Here is a 22,164-nt window from a genome sequence, read left to right as displayed (position 1 = left end):
CATGCTGACTCAAGGCTTTCACTGTAATCTCCCTGCAACAGCTGTAGGTTCAGCCACATGTTTATCAAGAGGAGAGGAAATCAGTAGGTTGGTGTGAGTTCAAAAGGCACCAGGTCACTGACTAACCAAACTCCCCGGTGGTGGTAAAGATGGGAACAGAGGGGGCGACCGAATATAGATTTGACCACATGTGTTTAGTTGGTGAATCAACTTCACAACAAGCCATTTTCTCATCACACTGAGAGACAGAAGAGAGTGTTTGGTTGCATGAGAGCTTGTGTACAGCAGAGCTTTCCGTGACATCAGTTATAAAAGGGGGTAGGCGGTTTATATCATCTGTGCCAGCTGTGTACAAGTGTGCATTAGCACAATGTGCACAAATTTCTGTCTGTACAAACATGCATGAATATATGTGTGTGTGTGTAAATAAGCAGGTTCATGTTCACGGTGAGATTTCTTAAAACACCAGATTAGGAAGCAAACTGGAAAGTTCATCAGTTTTTATTCAGCCACTTAGTTTACAGCCTCTTCGACACTAGGCTCTTTTCCAGATGTTGGCTGTTGAGTCCTGAACGAGGCTCTCGCTGCAGTTCGCAGAAAAGCGGCGGAGACCGGCGGGCTACAGTCACTGAGGTGTGAATAAAGCCAAGTGTTCTCCTCCTGGGGAGCTGAAGTGATGAATCACTGCAGTCAGCGAGCGCTTCCTGCAGTACACCTGAGAGCAGAGCTGCAGGACTGGACTGAGCTGCGAAACATGAACATCTGCTCAAGCCTTGTTCCTGGGAAAAACAGCACAGACCCGGTCCGCAGATCAAGCCCAGAACAGACAAAGTGGGAGAAAAGTTGATGTCGGGAACTTATTGTGACAAACAAACAGCTGCAAGCACATGTGTGCGCACACACACAAGTACAGAGATAAAGTTGGTAAGATGCAAACTAAAGCAAAAGTGGCACCACAGTCACTGCTATTAGTCCAAGACTAGGAGTGTAATATGTGTAAGGGATGCAATGATTTTCACTATCATTTCATCTTCCAATTATTTTAATCAATTAAAATGTAAACCACGGCAAGCACAATTACCCCCAGCTCAAGCTGACAGCGTTTCTTGAATTGTAGTTGACCCATTTTGTAATATTTTGTCCTCCCCATTTATATAACTGAGGTAAGAAAGAGAAACACCTCAGCAAAAACTGACCTTTATTAAAACAATCCTGCAGGAAGAATTCACTGCCGTATTAGACTTCTGGCTGCGTATTTCACCTTGCAGATGTTTTCAATGAAAGCATCTAATAAGGAACATAGTTTGTCACCATAGTGTGAAAATCAAAACAGTTTATCCGAGTTCGAGTCACCATGAATTACTCTCCGACATCCCGCAGAGCAAACGAAGCAACATCCCCTTCACGTTTGAAAAAGGGGCCTTTCAGGAGGTAGGGACACATTTACCCAGAGTGCTCCTCTTTACGAGCACGGTGGTCTCCAGTGGAACAGTTTTCTTTTTCACGCCTCCTGCCTAAAACAACAGACCTGAACTGCTTAAGTAAATACATGCAAACACACACAAACAGACATACACACACACACAACTATGGACAAAAACCCACAGAGGTGCATGATTTACCCGACAGCCACTGCTCTGGGTTGGTCCAAATCCACAACCCTGGAATCTGGAATATCCTAATCTCAATATCTGCCTTACTAACTAACAGCCACTTGCCAAGAGCTTTGGAAAAACATTTCGTTCGCCAAACCGACACCTATGAAAATACTGCAAATTCCTTCAACGAGTGAAATTCCTATAAATACGCGTGAAGATAAGCAAGAGCACGACGTTAAACAACAGCCCTAAACGCTGCTAAAGAGGCCTTGAATGATTATGTGCTTATCTAAATCAAATTTATCTCAAATGATAAATCTAAGTTCATGCAAGCTGAAGTTTGTTTTAGCAGCTTGGTGTGTGTGTGTGTGTGTGTGTGTGTTGGATTGGAGAGGAAATAGGAAATGGTGAGCAGGGCGGTCCCTGTCTCACAGGCGAAGGATAAACAGCTGCCATGTAAATTCTGGGTAAATGACGTCCCAAACAGAGCAGAACAGGTACGGAAAACACCTCCAGAGGGCTAAAGCACACAGAAACCCCCTATTTACAACAACTCACTTTCCGCATCCACCAATCCCATTTAGTCGAGCTGTCAGCTGTGAGGGGAGCAGACAGTGAGCTGTAACCGATGACTATATGCCATTTACTCTGAATACAAGCGTTCTCTTCCATTTTCAACAAAGTGCTTGTGGGAACTGGAGGACAAAGTGACTATAAAGCTGTCTAGACGAGCAGTAAAAGATGTGTGCAAATGTGAGCACAACTGATTTGACTATTAGACATCTGCCTTTGCTTGCAGAAACATATAAAAATGTTTTTTTCCCCTTTTTCTCAGGTAGTTAAATTACTTTTTTTCCCCCAACCAGGCCAACACCCAACTTCAAAAAGGGGAAAAGATATTCGCCTGTTTATCATTTTATTTGGTGGCTCTGTTTGTCTGGGCAAGAAAAATCAAATCAGCTGACATAAAAGCAGGGGTCATAAATCCATCTTTCCTCTTGTCGCGAAGCAATCTGTCCTTATCATCTTTTGTTATGGAAGCAAACAAACTGGCCTGCTCTCGTCCCCGCCTGACACGCAAGATTGGATTTTGATGAGGCCGATACTCGAGTTGCGTACTCGCCTTTCCCACTCCGTCCCTCCCCTTTCGTTTCTCTTGGTGTGAACACAAACAGGAATCAGCGGGAGCTACTGTAGACAGGTGAGGAGGCCTCAGTGTCTCTGTCAGAAGGCCTTCGCTGAGGCACAGGCACAGTCCGGGGTCCACAAAACAGATTTTCACCGTCCTGCGAAGTAGACACTTCGGTAATGGATGATGAAAAGAACGGTGCATTGTGAGTGACAGGAAAATATTTCCCTGGCTTCCAAAACTTTTTAGCTGACTCCAAGCTCAACTGTGGATTTGGGCAAGAGTAGGAGTGGGACTGTTTTACCTCAACTGCGGTCTGGTCTGTGTATTCATCTGGTTTTAAACAAACATAAGAGCAAATTGCATGGGCAAATGAAGACGGTGTGTTTTTGCAATGGTGACTAATCCCGTTGCAGTTTGAGTGCTGCGTCTTGCCTCCATTATCCCGTTTCAACATGGCAGAAGTGGCTGACTCACCCAGTCGCTGTCAGGCCAGTGATCAGCTGGATCTGCATCAGAACATCTGAGGTACATGAAAACGTATTGTTTGAGTGGCATTAAAATCAGCGTCTTAACTGCCGCAGTTTTCACGCAGAAGGTTTCTGTCTCTGTTTTCACAGAACAAGCTGTCAGCAGGCTGTTCTCCACAGCAGCCATCAAAATCACTGACAACAAAGAACAACTGGCATCTGTGGAACTGCTGAGCTGCTGGAGCCACTTCAACAATACACTCAAAGCTTGTTATGCTCCTAACAGTAAAGTCATTGTCCACAAACCACTGGGACAATATTCTCAATAAACAACGTTGAACCATTAGCCAACGTGTAACTCTATCAAGCTGACCAGCTCATCAACGGATGGTTCGCTTTAACTGTCCTCTGACCAATGATTGGACAATCAGCTTAGCAGCTCTAACTTGGCACAGCAGGTCTGTCAAGCTTTAGCTTTTAAAGAGTTTGTTTGGAGGGTGCTGCTTTTTCAGCTTTGCAGAACTGAAATGCAAAAACTCGATTGTTAGGAACGGGAAAGGTGAGCTGCAAAACTTAAGCACGACCAGCTTAAAACACGTGGTAGTAAAGTGTAGTTTCAAAGCCAAGAAGCACAGCATTAACACTAGCTAACTATATCATTTTCGGGATTACAAGCTGCATTAGAAAAAGCCGGGTTCAGAACCAATGGGAGCAGGTCCTGGTCGATGCTAAGTTGCTATATAAGAGTTTAGGGTAACGTAAGGTAACCATATTCTCAAATCCCCAAACCAGAACCCTTAAGTGTACCGAATGTTCATGCATGTGCTCAAGTATGCATTTATGCACACACCGTAAGAATTTTAGCAGGATGGGGGCACAATCATTTCAGCATTTAACGGACCTGACAAGCGCACCTTACAGCACCATGAACGCAGCATGTTCATTACTGCTAGCTTTAGGAAGGAAGGACTGTTTTTTTCTTCGCTATGATGGTAAACTGTTGTCCGGCAGAAACAGACTCACTGGCGACTGACACATACAGACAAATCAGTGTTGAATTCAGTGTACGGTGCATTGTTTGTTTTTATATTGGGTTAGGCAATAAAGAGTGACATGATAAACATCTATGTAAGTACTGAAAACAATAACAATTATTATTTTACTTGTGGTGAGAACTGGGATAATTTGGTAGTGAAGGTTGAACCCTGGGAGTTTTTGCCATTGAGACCAGGACAATCCTGGACGAACTGGACGTCTGGTCACCGCAGGCTAACATGTTCTTCAGCAGACGCTAAACGTCATGCAACGCTAATGCTAAGTTCCATGTCCCTAAAGCCATGTTGTCTTGTAAAAGGCAAACATATTTGAAAGCTGGAACAATAAACAATAAATCTAAGCTCATCTTAGATTATTTTTTATATACCAAGCATCCAAACAGATATGCTAGAACTAAATAACCATCTATTTCCTTATACTGACACATGAAGGCTATTTTGCCGCCCTGCAACACATTGTCTCTGTTTACGTGTCTTCTGCGTAGTTTTCTGCCTGAGACATGTAGCTTTAACCTCAGTCTTTCAACATTATATCATGTTTGTAGCCATAAAGTGCATATTTCCTTGTTACAGGGTCCTTCTTTAAAACTAGTCATCAGCCAACTCGCATGTTAAAGCTAAGTTGGCTACCTAGCTAGCTAGCTACATCTGCCAGCTTTAACTGTGATTTTAGCCATCAAAATGAAGGTCACCGGTTACTGATGAGAAGCCTACTTACGTCTATCTGAAATCATTGTTTTAAAAATGACATTTCCATTCCAGCACTGCATGTGCGCCACGCCAGAACGGAAAGCTTGACAGGCGACTAAAGGGGCTCAGCAAAGGGTCAATTAGGTTTGCTTTCCAACCACACAAAGGGACTCTGAACGTCCCGATCCATAACTGCGACTGGGATGTTTACCAGTCATCCAGCTCTATTGTCCATGCAGACAGAGAGCCCATCGCTTTCCCAACAAAGTGGATTTCCACTAAACTGTAAAACTTTGTTTGATGAACTGCAACCCAGCTCTCTCAAGTATTGGAAAATCCATTTTGGAAGGCAAGAGACGAAAACACGCAGTGAGAAAACTATTAAAGACGCATTAGATAAAAGTTTTTAAAATGAGGAGAAAAAACAAGGAGCTGAAAATAGATGCTGCGTTGCTGCCCAGCGCTGGCAGAGGAGAGTGAGCAGCGTTCCACATTAATCAAAAGTGAGTCTGTTGCACTCACAGCATGGCCGAGGCAATTAGAGAGACACTTTATGTGACCATTACCACCATTAAACCCATCCACCCTCAACAGCAGCCCAAGCACAACACGCAGTGCAAACTTCTAGGCTACCTCGTGAGCTTACTAAAACAAGCGGTATTAGATTTGGCAGCCGTGCGGGGAGGTTTGATAAATTGTTCCCTGCAACAACAAAGACTCGGGAGCAGTTAGAAACGTGTCCGCATAGTGTAGCCCATTACGCCCAAGTTATTCAAAAGCACAGAAGCGCACAGGCGATGATTAACGTGCAATCCAAGTGTGAGAGTATTTTGTTCTTTGGTAGTTTTCATGTGCAAAGTGTCCATATAGGGCCCATGGTATCGCAAAGAGCACCTGTACAACATGCTCACTCATGCAGCTTGAATAAACAAACCATATTCCATAATGTGCATTTAATATGAAGCACAATGTCAACAAAAATAAACAGATTTTCAGTGCTGGAGCAGGATTTCAAATGTCTTATTTTTTTTCCTTTGCAAGCCTGGACCACAGTTATGATGCAGTGCTCCTAGGTGAAATGTGATAAGGTCTTCAAACTCTGCAAGAAGGGCAGGACATGACCCAAACAATGACGTTAGATCAGCTGAGACCCAAAGGAGAGGACAAAGACCACGTCTGTCAAGTCACACAGGACGGGCCGGACAAGCCGAGCAGACTTCAGTAGCTGCAATAAAGCTCCAGTCAGGGCACTGAGGTGGACACTGGTGACTACAACAGTATATAAGCTTATATAATAATCAGCTTCATATAAAACAAATGCCCTTGCAGATAAACACTGAGAAAGAGAGACCACACCAAATGGCAAACAACAGGGACTGTGGAGAGATTACCTCCTAAAAGCTGTCTTCATTCAGAGACAGCTACCACTACGCAGCATTCACTGTCATCCCAAAGTCAACATTTACACAAAGAAGTGTCTGGCAGCAGAGTTAAACCTGAGCCGAGGCAGCAGGTGAAACTCTCGGCAGAAGCAAAACCCTGGTGCTTTTGAAGCCCTCCAACCCTGATCCTAACTTCAACAGCGCTGGGAAGAGTCTTAGTGGGCCCTAACAGTGGTACTGACAGATGAGAAAGCAGGAAGGCACTGAGCCTCCAGGCATCATGGATGAGCACAACCGAGATTTGCTGGATGTGCAAAACTTTTCTGAATGAGCCATAAATGTCAGTGTTTCCAGCAGAAGGACGCAGACAGAAAAGCCTCTCTTACCTCAGGTGCTCTGAGCTGCTCCTGTGGATCTGCACAAGCTGCTTTATCTGATTTCTGGCTCTGCATGTCAGCAGCTGTTCTCAAGTCAGTCTAATTCAGCCAACAAACACACGAAGTTTATCAGCCTGTCAGGTATCATACTTTTCCCTCTAATTACAGCCGTGGCACCACATGCAAACAATCAATAAAGCATCCCTCTTACCTTGTAGTAGCCAACGACCTGCTCTGCAATGCTGTTGATGTGCAGCATGTACTGGTGCAGTCTCCGCTGGTACTTGAGGGCAGCGAGCTGGGCCTCGTTCTGCAGAGTGGACACCTGGGCTAACAGAGCCTGCTCCCTCCTGTTCCACCTGAGCCGCGCCATCCGGGCTTCATGCTCCAAAGTTGCGCTCCTTCCCTCCAGCGCGTCGGTGACGGCGCGGAGCGCGTCCACACAGCAGTGCTCCCCTTTGCCGAAGTCCAGCAGGAGCCCGCATCCTCTCTGACAAACACCCCCACCACGACGACCCGTCTCCGGCTTTGTGCGCGACTCCATTCCGCCCGGGTTCAGAACCTGGCGGACCGGGTCCTTTTCTCCGCGAGGAGTTTTGCAATCAGCGCACATAATTCGCAACTTTCCTGCGCAGCACAGTGAGTTAGGACGAAGTTTCTGAACAAGCCTGAACACATGAAAGCGTGAGTGCGGGGAAAAGTTTGGCCGGTGTGCGCAGCTCACGCGGGGCTGAGGGGCTGCGCCACTTCTCGCTCGACCTGAGATGAGACGCTGAGTGGAGCGAAAGCTTCACCCTGCTGACTCACCTCTGCCCTGCCTGCTCAGGCTCACTGCGAGCCCCCAGATGTGCACATTAACCACACCATGTTTCAAACTTTTTAATTTCAGAATCGTGTAGCCATCTTCGCGCGCTGGTAGTTTAGTTTTTGGTGCGGATTAATTTAGTTTATTCGGCGCAGCTGGGACAGCCGCTGTGGCGTTTATGTGTGATATAAAACCTCACCGGCAGATGTCGCTCTTTCTCTCACATACTATAAAACGCTTCTTGACAGCAGACCCCTCAATCTGAGAAGGACTCAATTAAAGAGCTTTTAGTCCACATTATGACTGAAATTATCACAGGGGTTTTAATTGTGCCTCCCATCAACTCTGATAAAGGAACTTTGTTCCTGGGAGCCTCCAGGTCCTGCAGAGATGATATGTCAGTGAAAAACATCTCTAGGGGATGATGATCCTCCAGTGGCTAAACCCCGCTTGTAACACAATATCTGCACGGGGACCCTCACTTATAAAGCCCTCCTGCATGATTCCAGGCCAGTCTTACTGCCTGACACAGCATGACATATTGCAGGCATCTTACAGAGGGCATCACGTTTCAGGTCTCCCAGCAAAGCGGTCTGGTTCTGGTCTGCTGTGCACCACTTTCAAGTATGTTTTGTGTTGTCTGAGCTGTCAAAGGACAGGTGTCGATTTACAAAGACAATAGCGCAATCTGTCCCGGGACAGCACACCTGTCTGCAAAAACACATGCACAAGGAGGTCAGGAGAATGTGTCCCCCCGTCAATCACAGCAAATGAAACAGTAGCTCTTGTGTTACTTTATGGTGTGATATTAAAGATTGGAAATAGCTGTATTTCCAGGACCAATGAGTTCACAGTGTGCTGGATGTGATCTGGAGGAGCAGTCAGACTGAAGCTGGCTGAGCAGCAGTCATTTTGAGTGTGTTTTGGGTGACGTGTTACGCAGCCACCTGGGATCAGACCTATCACACAGGCCATATGCTTAGACTGATAAGCCACTGAGAAAGAAAAAGTTATCTCTGCCTTTTCTTCTCCCTGAGAGCTGATTTCCATTAACCATTAAGAACGATGATTGAAACGGAAAGATGAACCTGAAGCTCAGTAAAAATCTAACATCTGATTCATTTGGCCTGACTTAATCCATGAAGAGCGGCGATATCCATCTGCATTTCATCTGCAGGACACCCGATAGGAGAAAACACTCCAACAGCTGTTTCTGCCTGAAAAACTAGACATTGACGAAGTTGGCCTTATCTCTAATGGAGGACAGATTGAAATGCTATCTCTGATATATTTTGTGCTGGTAAAGAATAGCTTTTTCCTGGAGACAGACACATTTAAAGGAGGGAAAAATCCACACATCAGTTTAGGACTTGTTGCAAACGCTTGACTTGATAATGGAAGGTAGTCATAAATCATAAATGATGCTCTAGTTTCTCTGATTTGGTATGCAAGAGCTGAAACTGCTGTGAATATTTCACACATAGCCAGTATTAAAGCTCCAGTTCTGTATAAAATATGTTAATCCCAAGGCAGCAATGACTAAGAAGACAATTGATCAAGGTTTTTTTGTTCCAACAAAGCTTCATTTTTTGCTGAATTTTTATTCAAATCCACCTCAGGAGTGTCGGCACTTTGACACGTCTCAGAGCAGAGCAAAAAGCACCTGAGACCACCAGCAGTCCCATCCTGGTGTGTGTTTAAAGGGACACCGTGGACATGCTGAACTGGAAATATTCTGCTGGACTGCCTGCATTGCTTTGCTTTCGTGGACGGACTTCCAATATTAAAATTAAATCAGCATTTCAGACTGGCAGTCCATCCAGACTCACTTCATGATTCATTCACCAGTGAACTCGGGCTGACTCACTGTCAACTAAAACGTTTAACTGGGATTTTTCCATCACGTTTTTCACTCATTTGTCCTGTTTGCATGGGACACGCAGCTACAGCTTTTAATCTACGCTGCAACACAATGAATGGGGAACAAATCAGTGCCGTTATGATGATAAAGATCATGTCATGTGGTTGAAACCTCCAGACCAGCTCCTAAATGGACTGTGTGGTGAGCTTTTTTTCCCCTCAGCTGCTTTTTCCAAGGTCAATAATAAACTTAAATTTTAAGCCAACATGGAGAAGTCCTCAAATGTGCTAAAAAAATCATGTGATATGATCAAAATCTTGTGGTGTGATTGTTTTCCCATGATCAGAATTGTTTTATGTAGCTCTGCTGTAGCAAAGGTAAAACTCCGGTTGAATATTTTGGTATATTTAGCATCTATCCCGATGCTCGACAACAGTTTTTCTGTATATTCTTGTATAATGCAATAAAAATGATTTAGTGGGCTTACTGTTAACTCAGACTTTAAAGATTCAGAACTATTCCTTTGAGAGTCATTATATTCATCAATTATTTTCTTCGTAACTCCACTCACGTTGAGAGTCAGTCAATTTCAGACATCTTACACTTTTACCCTGAACAATGGCACCCAAATTGTGCTTGAAACACCAGTTTAGTCATAGACTGTCAGTGGTGGAATATAACATTCAAGTGCTTCTACCCCACTGAATTTCAGAGGGAAATACTGCACTTTTTACCCCAATACACTCACCTGACAGCTGAACTTACTAGTTATTTTGCACATAACTATTTACCATATGAAATATATAAGGAGCTCAAGCTCATATAGAAGTGGCTCTACTTCAGCCAGTTATATAATTAAAGTGCTGGGCACCACTTTCAAGTAATGCATGCTTTATATCATATGTAATTCTAATTGTAAGCTATTTATAGTCACAACTTTTGTTTTCTAGGTATGAAAACATCCTCCTTTGTAAGGAGTTATTCTGCATAATGAGCACGTCCAATTATGATAGTAAACCACATTTTGCTAGTAATTATGTACTTTGATTTTTAATGCAATGAATTATTTCTACATCGTTGTGTTGTTACTTTTGCTTAATGATCTGAATGAATGCTTCTTTCATCAGACTGTAAACCTGTCTCACCAGAACTCAGCCAAAAGTGCTTAAGACTGGGTTTTCAGCTGCACTCACACTCTTTAATAATAAACTCACATTGTTGAGGAGTCCACAGGATTCATGTCTGAAAAGTCACTGCAAAACAAGAGAAAACACCAGAGCACTTTAATAGGTACCTACACTTTTATTGTTCCTTGTCCAGCCAATGAGAGGTTCCAGTTTCATCCCTCACAAGTGCCGTTCGAGTCCAGCGAAGTGCTGAACTTCAGCAAACACGCAGCCACTGCCACCAGTGACGCTATCAAACCCCAACCAATCGTGTGCGCGAGACTGCAGGACCATTTCTGAACTTCAGTGAGTGAGATTCCTTTAGTCAGTGTAAGATTTTCCCTCTAAAACTCCTCTCCCAATGAGACGACGGCTTAATGGAGCTTAGCAGCTAATGCACATATTAGGCTTACATCTACGCTGTCTCTGACATAAAGGGATGTCACTCAGGAATGGAATGTATTTCATATGAAGCTGAGAGGTCGAGAAGTTGCTATGACGTCGATTTGTTGCTAAGTAATGTGCCACTTCGTCTTCCAGTGTCATGCATGTTAGAATGTAGAGCCGCTTCTTCCGAAATGTCAAAGTTCAAGGCATTCATGCATTTGGCAACTCTGTTTATGATTTGTCGCATGAAGGGAAATTGGGAAAAGCACTTTGTGGTGGATGTTGATATAGTCACAATGTAGAAGCACGGCCAGCATCAGTCACACAAGACATGAAATCGGAGGAATTCAAAAACACAGCATTTGTTCCTCCATTCGAGGGAAATGAACTTTGAAACTGTCCAGCTGGAGGCGGGTCATGAATACAAATATAATAATCATAAACAAAAGCGACAACAGTTGATAATGTTTATATATCTCTGATCACATGTTAATAAAAAGACAAAAATAATGCAGATGAGCTTAGAATGGGCTCCCACCGTCGACATGAATGGCTTTGCTTATGCTTCTGTTGATACCAGATAATGAAAAATTAAATATACTAGATCACTGTTATCGGAGCTAGGCAAGTTGTCTTATTAGAAAATGTAAAGTAGCCACAGATGAATCTGACATTGCACAATTATTGGAGGGCATGAGCGTCGCTACCGTTCACTGTAACAGTTAATAGTGACTCTCACACAAAAGCATAAATGAGAGAGATGAAATGAAAATGTTTACGCTAAATCAAATGCCAACATTCTTTACAAAGCACCAGCGGGTACCACTGAGGTCCTAATGATACAGTCAAAACAAAAGCTTGTTTTTTTTTTTTTTTTTTTTGTTTAGGTTTAGTTCACAAACATGGAGCAGTTTTCAGTCTCAGCATTGACCCAGATGTTGTGGCAAAGCCTTGATCACTGCACAGTTGTACATTTTTAACCAGAGGTGAGCAGGCAATCAGAATGACCACTCTCACACACTGTTTGCTGCAGTTTTCCTTTTTAAACTGCATGTCTGATATGTTGTTCAGTTCACTTCCTGTCCCTGTGGTTTGCTTTACATTCAGCTTTGCAAATGTGGATCCCAAACACTTTTGAGGCATTGAAACGCTTCCTCCAAGTAACAATGTCAACATGCACACATTTTCAAAGTTCTATTAATTGAGCTCATGTTATGATTTGGAAATAAGCCTTGATTGCAGGTCAGAAATCTATTTTTCTCCAAATAACATCCATAATATATTAGATAGAGGAAAAAAAAACATGAATTATTGGATATATTATTTCAGCATGACATAAATTGCTCTTTCCTCTATGATGTTTGTTAATGAAATCAAGTATGAGAAGGTGAGATTTGCTTTGACTGTATCTCGGTAAAAAAGAGTGTGCTTCATCTTAAAAAGAAAACAGAAGAAAATGCCACTGAACTGCGAGTAAAGAAAGACAAAAAGACATTTTTATAAACTCATACACTTATCCTTCACAGCTACTTGTTTACCTTAAACTATGGAATGCACTGTAGGATAGATTTTCCAAAATATCGCTGATCAAATGAAGCCTACATTCCTGAGCAAACGGCGTCTTTATCTATGTAGAGAAATGTCGGCTTCATGATGTAAAAAGACGGAACAGCCAAACTATGCAAAGTGTAATGTTCACACTTTCTTTCATGATCCATTTTAAAACAAGTTCGTGTGGAAGATAAGTGCAGTCATTTATATAAGGCATATTTAAAAAGTTGACAGAACTCCTTTGACACTCCTCCAAAGAGGCTTTTTGTGGATAAATAAAGGATGTCTTTGTCCTTTTCCAATTTTTTCCATTTCTGTGTCTATTTCCACAAACATATTCCAGTTGGAATATGACATCCCGGGTTATAGGGTGGAACCAAACGTTTGTGGAAAGAGTCCCTAAGTCCTTATAGGCGTCAACCGTAAAGAGTCTCCTTCATGGGAAGTGAAGACAAAGATGGCGCTACATTCAGAGGCTGAGGCAGAGGAGAGCCACCAGGAGCAGGGAGAGTACGCTGAGAGACTGGGCGACCATAACACCTCCACCTGAGAGACACACAGAGATGAAGGCATGTCAGGTATCGCTTGAAGAATAACAGGACTGACAGTCAAATTTGCTGCTGATTTGAGGGGGAAAAAATAATACATGTTCCTTGAGGGACCAGCTCTCATCCGTCAAACTAAAGACCACATTTGGTGTGTGAAGTGTGATATTTTACCCATCTATTATACCCCATCACCTTAAATGCCCCTCCATTTGTCAATGCCCTGCATTTGAAATTCCCCACGGCTTAAATTCCCGGTCTGTGAAATCAAGCTGTCAGGTGGGTCTGGACTGAATGATAAGGGATAAGGGAAAACCACAGGAGGGGTTTCCTCTACTCATCAAGATCAATTACAGAGGCTTAAGGCCTCCTCTACCCAGCCGGCCTGCCTGTCACTCCATCAGCCAGTGAGGGGATCGAGTCAGTGGGCTATCGAGGCTTTAGTCACGGACCGTAAAGTTTTTCCCATCTTACTCCTCCAATCTAAGGTATGAAACCTGAAGTGACAGCTCTGCGCCGGCCCATGGGAACCCTCTAGCTGTGACAAATGATAACCTTCTGCCAGCTTTGAACCCGGTATAATCTCACTAGCAAATGGCAGGCCAGGAGCAGCCACAGTGTGTCACCTCAGCACTATGGATTTAAAATGTGATTAGATAACTGAGGGCTTTCTCTACGTTTGTTCCAGTGATGTGAAACTAAACCTGGGTGAATACAATAGTTCTTTTTGCAAGAGATTACTCGCAGTCATTAAATTCATGTTCATTCAAGAGAAAACGCCATTGAAAGGAGAGGAGGAGTCATTCCTCTAAATTAGCACCTCTGTCATAAGGTGTCAGCAGCTTTTCTGCTTCACACCTTCCAGTTCTTAACACTCTATTACATGTTTACTGAAAAGAAAAGTCCAGGTTGATTTTGGCTCATTTTACTGTCCTGACCCCAGATGCATTGTGTTGTGTGACGACTTCGGTAACTTCTGTAACATTCAACATCATTGACCTTTAGTCTACTATGTCAAAAGAGTTATTTCATAAAATGTCTTTTTACTTCACAGTATTAATCAACAAGAATGAATAATTAAAAAAGCTTTATTGATATGGCAAGAAACAAGGATCATGAATGTTATACATTTGTACTGCTACATTATTCAGAACTGTGAATGAAGGGAAAAGTAAATGATGGAGGTAGTCGGTTACCTGTGATTTCGATTTGTGCGACGGCCCCGTCTCCCCCCTCTGTGTGCGCCCGGACCTCCACCACATAGTTCCCCTCTGCGGGCAGGGGAAGGTCTATGTACCGTCTAGAGGTTGTGTACAGCGTGCCTGTGGAGTGGCCCTGCTGCCTGAACAGCACCTATGTATACACGTATAGGCTATAAGAAATCTAAGGCTGAGAGATTATAATTGGTGGAAAAGTAAATGTAGAACTGTACTCACTTTGTAGCCATCTATCGACGCCTCGTTAGCCAGTGGTGTCACAGTTTCCCAGGCAATATTTACAGATTGGCCCTTTAACTTTTTACCAATTATTCTCGGGGGTCGACTTGGAGCTGGTAAAAGACACAAAAATAGGAACAATCACATTGAAATGACAAAGGATTACGAGATAAACGTTATTTTCTTTGTAGTGAACGGCTTTAAAGCTCAACGTACGTGCTTTCTTGGTGTGGATCTGAAGTCGCTCGCTGGCCGGTCCATATCCTGCAGAGTTGTAGCCCCGAACCTCAACAAGGTATTGGGAGTTGGCCTTCATACCCTCCAGCCTGGTGTGGTTCTCCCTGCTGGGCACCACCACCCTCTGGGCGCCCCCCTCACTGTCCTCATGATTCCGCCAGTACTTCACCTGGAACACACAGGAACACAGGTGAGATGGCTTGGATCCAAAACCAGCCGGATGTACAAAGGACTGATTTACAGCATAAGGACAAGGAAAATATCATAAAAAGCAAATACTAATATAACTAATTTGAAGAAAACTCAAGATGAAAAAAATGGCTATTCTATATTTCATATATAAACCAACATATTTTGTAGTAACTCTTTCAAATAACACATGTGCTGACTTAAACCAGCTTTACTGTGATTTTTTTCCAGCCATGTGGTGTTAAAATACAACACTTTAAACCAAATCACAAAAGCAACCCAATGCGTACTACATCTCACAAACATAAGTATTTTTCAACTGCATGTCTCATTAGTTTCTGCTGACCTGGTATCCATCTATATTGCTTTGCGAGAGCAGCAGCCAGCACACGATGGCCTCTGTGGCAGAGAGAGCTTTGCCGTCAACACTTCCAGGAGCTTCAGACGGAGCTGAGGAGAAACACAAAGTGCACTTTGGTAAATATGTTGCAGTTACGGAACCATTTTTCTTTTTCGTTATTATTTTTTATGATTATCTTTTAGGCATTTCTGCTTTATTAGATAGTGACAGCTGGAGAGAGACGGCAGGGGAGAGAGAGAGAGAGACCATGTAGTCTTGATATATGGTCTATGACTGGTAGGCTCCTGTTCAGAAGTGATTTTTATATTGCACACACAAAGCTTCAACATAGGGAATGTTATATGTACCGCATGAATATATTTAGCTTGATATCAATCTGTGCACCACACACGCTAATGGATCCATTAGCCTGACTATAAAGTATATCGTGTTTCCTTGTTTGTGTCTATCGGCCTTATTAATGCCATTTTCTTCTCAGTGGTGCTTGAGCATTATTGTAATAACGTGAATCATTCACCGTAAAGAACAAGAGAAGTGACAGAAATCTTTCTTGGCCGTTATTCCTTCACCGAACACATTTCCATGACTTATGGGCAAGTTATCCACTGTGTGTAGGCTGTCCCGGCCAGGGATGTGTCCTTGAATGTTAAATTGTCACGCTGGGCCTTGAACCAACAAACTATCATATACCATCACTGAAACCAATGCACAGAAACAACACTGCACAATGAGCGTGCACACAAACACAAATGGCCACACCCCTGGAGGCAGGGCGCTTTGCAGGCTTAGCAATAAAATAATAGACACTCTAACTGCAAACGGTTCCCAAAGTGTGTTACCATGGCAACAGGGCATCTCTGTAACCCATCACGTCTGGGTTGCCGGTGGTTATCTCAACTGTCTGTCAGTGGAAGTTAATAACTAGGCTAAATGCTTTGCATCCTTGGGCGAATTATCAGCTTTCTGGTTCATGCTACATAGATCATGATAATCCCCCTGCAAGGAAAGAGCGAGCGAGGGGAAGATGGGTTCACTTTCAAGGGGTATTAAAATTCCTCACAACTATACATGAGAACTCCTATTAAATGGATCCAGCCCCATTGAAAACCCTGGTCGTGATAAGTAGCTGACACTGACAGATTGAAATAGCAGAGTGTTGGCATATTGAGGAATTCCTCATCATTCTCTGTGATACTGAGAAAACTGGACCAGGTTGATCTGTGACATCGTTTTGAAATCACTTTCGCACATTTTCGCTTTTTACACTTCAGTGTTGAGAGCTGTGAATCTCTTCAGAGCTTACCATCCTGTGCAGAGTAAATGACGGCTGTTAGGCCGAAGGGTCCCTCTCCTTTGCTGTTGAACGCTTTGACTTTGACTTGAAACTCTGTCGATGGGGGGAAGGAGGAGTCCTTGTGGACGTAGCGCTTGGCCTGGGGGTCGGCTACTGTCACCTTCCTCCACTCGTTATCGTCTTGAGGTTTAAAAGCCACGATGTAGCCAAAGTTAGGCCCGTAGTAGTACTGTGGCTGTACAGGCTGATGACAGAAACATCAAACAATTACGTAAATGTGGCAAATGTTTTATCCGACACACATCTACACCTCTTGTCCTTAGTGGGAATTACAGTCGAGCATCATCCACTTATGCTTGTCCCATATACTAGAGTTCACTCAGAGAGGGCAAATTCTACTAATCTGATGATATTTACATACTGTTCAGTAAAATGACAAACAGAGTTGTGACACTTTGCTGGCTCATGTTGGTTGATCCATCCTCATGCCTCATTTCCTCTGTTGGCACTCTGGCTTTTATGTCACATTATCCAGAAAGACCTGCCTGCATTAGGCACCGCTAACCTCTAAAACACTACCTCATCCTCCAGCTGCTCGGGAATTGAATGACCGTGCCTCAGCCAAGCGAAAGGTAATTTACCCATGAGAGCTAATATATCCACGGCTGCAGGAGGGATATATAGGACAATGATTCAGTGCAGTCATTGATTTTTCATGACACTGACTGTTTTGTTTGGTTTTGTAATATGCTGTCCACAAGTTTCTCTGCCATATATTTGACCTGCCGATGTACTACCAAGGAAACTGGAAAACTTATCACTGGCTTCCTTTAAATGTCTATAAAAAATGCATTCAGCATTAATTAGCCCTGTTCTAAATTCATTTTATTAATTTGTGAAATTTTCATGGGCCACTTTTTAATTGTTTTGTCAAACTGCAGTCCTGTTTTATAAAAATGTTGATCTTTATCCGTTGCATCAGAGTCATGAGCATGCAGCTATACATTCTTATGTGATGTCTGCCTGCAAACAAGAAACTGGAAAATGCATGCATTTTCCCTCAGCATTTTTATTGTCATAATTACATCTGTTTCAATTTGCTCTGGCATGTTTTGAATTTTGAACAGTGCTATAAAATAAAGGTTAGTATCGAAACTATAATAATACTATTAACAGCCATATATCTCCTCTCTGCGAGCTTTTACATGAGCTTGTGACCCTTTTCTCCTTTGTACAAAATGGAGAGTCCAGACCTACCGTCCACGTGATGGTCAGTTCTCTGCTAGTCCCTCCACCCCCGCCGACGTCCGAGGGCGCCACCACAGGAACTACAATGAGACAGCAACAGCAAAACCCTGAGCCCACATGCTAAGAATCCACACAAACAACGCCAACCCACACAGGCTGTGTAACCTATACCTGGCATCGGTACTGAAACATCCTTCCTCTGCAAACACAATATCAATGTCCTCTCCTGTGCCAAATGCAACACCTTAATGTCAGTGTGGGAATCTTGCCACTGAAGGAGACCGAGAGGCAAAAGTTCGCTTGTTTTGCCTCGAGTCTAGTAGCTCACCCTCAAATGATGATTGTTTTTTTAAGAGAGGTTACTGTAGGCCTGTGATTTCCATTTTATAATTGAATTTCAGTATACAGTTTCAGCACAGTGCTCATTTGTAGAGGTTTGTGCGGTGAGTTTGGCAGCATGCTTCTGCTGCAGGAAGTACAGCTTGATGGGATTTCTGCTGACTCATTTCTACAGCGATACTTAACATGAGTAAACAGTGCTATAATAGAATGATGAAGAATAAATATCAGAATGGAAAGCTGGACTGTAGGGACCACATTTCCATGACCTTTCAAGTCAGTCTTCATACCATAAATCTGGTGTACCGAGCCCAAAGTCAGGACATGATCTTACTTGCTTCCAGGGTTTTCTCTTTAGGTGAGGGGCTGCTTGGCTCTCCTGTCCCCAAAGTGTTGGTGGCAATCACCCTGAACTCATATTCTGTCCAGGGGACTAAACCCACGACTGTGGCCATCTCTTCATTTCCCTCTACATCTGCAGGCGCTGCAGAGAAATGCACAGATTTAATGTTACAATGCCAACATAGCACACTATGTTAAAGCATTATACCATTTAACAAAAATATCCTTAAAGCAACAATGAATTTCCATTTTTGGAATCCATTCCTATATTTTAAGTCCTTGAGGCGTGACTTAATTACACTGTAGCCGTCCTTAAGAGACATTAACCACCATGTAGGCCTACAGTATCACTATGTGGCATGACCCAAATTATCATAACACCAGAGCCAGCTCAGCATTAAGGTAGCAGTGTTTATTTGACCAACCAGTGCGCTGGAGTCACTCACATGTAGTGGCAGTCTTCCAGACGTCCTTTGAGAAGGAGTCCCTGTACTGGATGGTATATTTGGAGATTGGGCTGTGGTTGTCTGCTCCACGGCTCCACTGCAATGTTACACTCTCGTCAGTTTTGTTCATCACTCGCACCCCACCTGGGGCACCGGGGGGACCTGGGGTTAAAGAAAAGAATAAGAGACGATTTAAAAGTGTTGATGGGTGGCCACACAGTTGTTTTGAGACTGGTGACACTGTCCTTTAGCCTGAATTCATAAGTTTATATTTCCACATCGACTTGTGTGAGAGAGAGAGTGAAATTGTAGACAGACTGAATGAGGATATATTGTTATTGAACGAAATTTATCTTTGTTGAAGCTCATGGGGACATTCTCGGTGAAAGTCCTGAGCCTTTTAACATCTTTGTACTTTAACACCAGTCTCCAAAAAGGTAACTGTTTGATGCACATGAAACACAACACTTGCATTTCCTCTTTTAGTCGCTTCTTTACAAGACATCAGCAAAGACTGATGGATTAACACATTAAAGCTTAGAGCCCATTGACATATATGAACTAAAGCTTAAGCAAAAGCTTTTGAATCCAATGTTTCTCTTGGTCCTCCCGCTCCTCTTGATTCTTCTTTTGGAACACAGAAATGGCCTAATAGAAAACCCAGACTGCCTCAGGGTTAGCCTCCCAACCCACAGCCTCAGAAATCAGCCAGGATTTGCTTTTTCCAAGTCATGAATATGAGCCGAGACAAGTAAGGCGATTAAACAGCCAAAGCTGGACAGCCCTTAAGCTTCCCCTCTACTCCAAGAGTAAGGAGAGAAAGCAGAGTAGAGAAACATTTACAGCTCTTTTAACAATTCAGTGTAAGGGATGAAATATTGTGCAGATTTTCCATGTCTGTACAACACTGTGTCATACGGACGCTTAGCACGATGTGTTGAGAACTGATAAGCTTCAGTGCTTTTTACTGACTGTATCCCAAGAAGCACATTTTAACAAAGTTTCTGAATAGTTTTGCTAATTCACAGACACTTGCATTAACAGAGCCACATTTCAACACCGGCAAGGCTGTAACATTACACTACGATAACACACACACCCGTCATATGAAAACAGCTCTTCTCCCTATCTCAAATCCCTACTAATAACAAGCTACAGGTGCAGAGCTGTGTTTTTTGGTCTGACAATCTCCTGCAGCAGATCTGCTTCCTCATCTGCCGTGATAAATGGCTGTCTTTCATCTCTCCTTCCCTGCACCCCGGACTGCTGGCATTTGGCACTCCATTAGGAGCGGCCCAGGGCCTGTGTTTTGGTTCCACTCTGGGAGACGTCACAGTCAGCCGCTGTGCGTTCACCTGGCCATCTGTCAACACCTGCTCAGAAAGCAGCGGCGGTGGCAGCACACCCAGGGCACAACAGGGATCACTGGCAACCAGATCACTGCTAGAGTTCTTGGGTTGCTATCTGAAGAGACCCTTTGTCCGCCAACACTGGGCCTGTTTCAAGACCCGAGGGGAGGGCTGTAAGGCAAGCTCTCACTCATCAGGAAGTGGAGGGTGAAAACAAAGCCTGATGAATCATCCAGGCGGTGAAATACAGTAAATGACAGACGGAACACTGTGGATGTTTGGCGTGTTGATATCTGTATGTGGCTGGAAGAACAAGCAGCACGCCGTATCAAAATATTGAGGTGAAAGATTGAAATCTGTTCTACACGCTTTAAATACCCATCACATGGCATTACACAACTCATACCCTCAGACATTGTAGTTGCTGTAATGCCAACAGCTCTCACTGCTCTATAAAAAGTTCTTCTTCATTCAGTTACAATGAAGACAAGTGGGAGCTGACACTCCATGCACTCAATACACTTATACTGCTGGTTCAAATAATGCAACCACAGCAAGAGCTTGTTACTAAGACCCACAGAAAATAGAAAACTTCCTGCAAAAACTTTGTAATTTATTTTCCAAGTTACGTTGCCTGGCTGGACATAGCATATTTTTGGGATAAATATTCCCTCCTGGTCAAACAATGTACTGTAGAAGCAAGGCATCAGCAGATATTTTTGAGTCGACTTCTTCACTGTTTCTTGCACTAACAGAAAGGCTGCAGCCATTCATTGGGATGTAAATGCATCATGTTTAAGCACACAGCCTGAGAAGTTAGGCTGACCTTTCCTGGGTGGTAGATAGTAAGTGCTCCCTGTGTGTGTGTCTGTCTCCTGCATGAGGACACAAGACATTTCCTTCCATAGCTTTTCCAGCGCTTTCTCTCTCACTTTCTTTTCGCATCGAGTCTCGGGGTTGACAGATTATCCGGAAAAAAAGGCTACGGTCTGGTTACTCTGAAGAGATTTTCTTCTCTCCAAACACGCGCTGGAGAGCGTACAGTGCTTGTGTTATCTCTCTCTTTGTCTCTTCTCTCTTTTTTCACACACACATGGATTTTTTAGCTGTATATTAAAGGTCTGACAATAAGACTTAGGGAAAATTTTAATTAGTTTTTAAGGAATATGTGCCTGATTAACTGCAGAATCTTTTAAAAGTTATGTTCACTTTAATCCCTCTTAAAACTTTGATTTGAAGCTTTTCTTATTAATATTAATAAACAAGCAACTATAAAAATTTTAACATGCAAAAACTCAGCTAGTCTGCTTCATCAGGACTTTGTGGCCGTGCTTTGATGAGGTTTGATTGACAGTAGACAAACAATCCAGCAATTATGGTCACATTTTGACGCAAATGTTACTTAATCCTGATTGGTGCACCGAAGCATGTGACATCACATTTTCCAGCTGAGTCCCGCCCACTTCAAATCAGTGAAAAGAGCACATATAAAACACAGAACATAAAAATGGCTCATGTAAAATGTCAAAAACGGAGAATAGTTTTCATGTAGGATCCCATCACTCCTCGTGAGATGCTGATTTTTCTCCATCAGCATCAAATGAGCTTTCAGAACCTTGAAGACATTTCATACACACAACTGTATGCATATGTGTACTGCAACTGCACCACTCATGACTCACCCCTGACAACCAGGTGGGCAGAGGCTGTAACATTGTCAATGGGAGTCTGTGCGGTGCAGGTATAGCGTCCAGCATGCTTCAGCTGGGCGTTCTTGATCAGTAGCTCGCCGTTCGAGCTTCCATTCTGCACAAAACAACACAACAGACAACAATTAATTGAGGACCGAGCATAACATTGTGCATCTGGTAAGAGGATTTCCCACTGTGTGCTTAGCAGAGCAAAAT

The 22,164-nt window shown here is 43.2% G+C and overlaps 2 protein-coding genes across 2 annotated transcripts in view; both read right to left on the bottom strand.

Moving 5' to 3' along the window:
* The window catches only part of LOC121607832 (PDZ domain-containing RING finger protein 4-like), a 116,000-nt gene extending 108,801 nt beyond the window's left edge, over positions 1–7,199 (bottom strand). Inside the window, exon 1 of the mRNA XM_041938828.1 lies at positions 6,913–7,199. Within this exon, the coding sequence (XP_041794762.1) occupies positions 6,913–7,074 (162 nt within the window). The 5' untranslated portion in view covers positions 7,075–7,199. The remainder of the gene's footprint in view (positions 1–6,912) is intronic.
* A 3,468-nt stretch (positions 7,200–10,667) lies between these two features.
* The window catches only part of LOC121607434 (contactin-1a-like), a 62,796-nt gene continuing 51,299 nt past the window's right edge, over positions 10,668–22,164 (bottom strand). The window contains exons 15-24 of the mRNA XM_041938223.1: positions 21,940–22,063; positions 18,909–19,070; positions 18,455–18,604; positions 17,791–17,861; positions 16,543–16,777; positions 15,225–15,328; positions 14,669–14,858; positions 14,453–14,565; positions 14,213–14,369; positions 10,668–13,017 (exon numbers count right to left, since the gene is read on the bottom strand). Coding sequence (XP_041794157.1) covers positions 12,941–13,017; positions 14,213–14,369; positions 14,453–14,565; positions 14,669–14,858; positions 15,225–15,328; positions 16,543–16,777; positions 17,791–17,861; positions 18,455–18,604; positions 18,909–19,070; positions 21,940–22,063 — 1,383 coding nt within the window. The 3' untranslated portion in view covers positions 10,668–12,940. The remainder of the gene's footprint in view (positions 13,018–14,212; positions 14,370–14,452; positions 14,566–14,668; positions 14,859–15,224; positions 15,329–16,542; positions 16,778–17,790; positions 17,862–18,454; positions 18,605–18,908; positions 19,071–21,939; positions 22,064–22,164) is intronic.

This window comes from Chelmon rostratus, chromosome 6 (genome assembly GCF_017976325.1).
Source record: "Chelmon rostratus isolate fCheRos1 chromosome 6, fCheRos1.pri, whole genome shotgun sequence".
Taxonomy (NCBI): Eukaryota; Metazoa; Chordata; class Actinopteri; order Chaetodontiformes; family Chaetodontidae; genus Chelmon; species Chelmon rostratus.
This window is presented reverse-complemented; position numbering and strand designations above follow the sequence as displayed.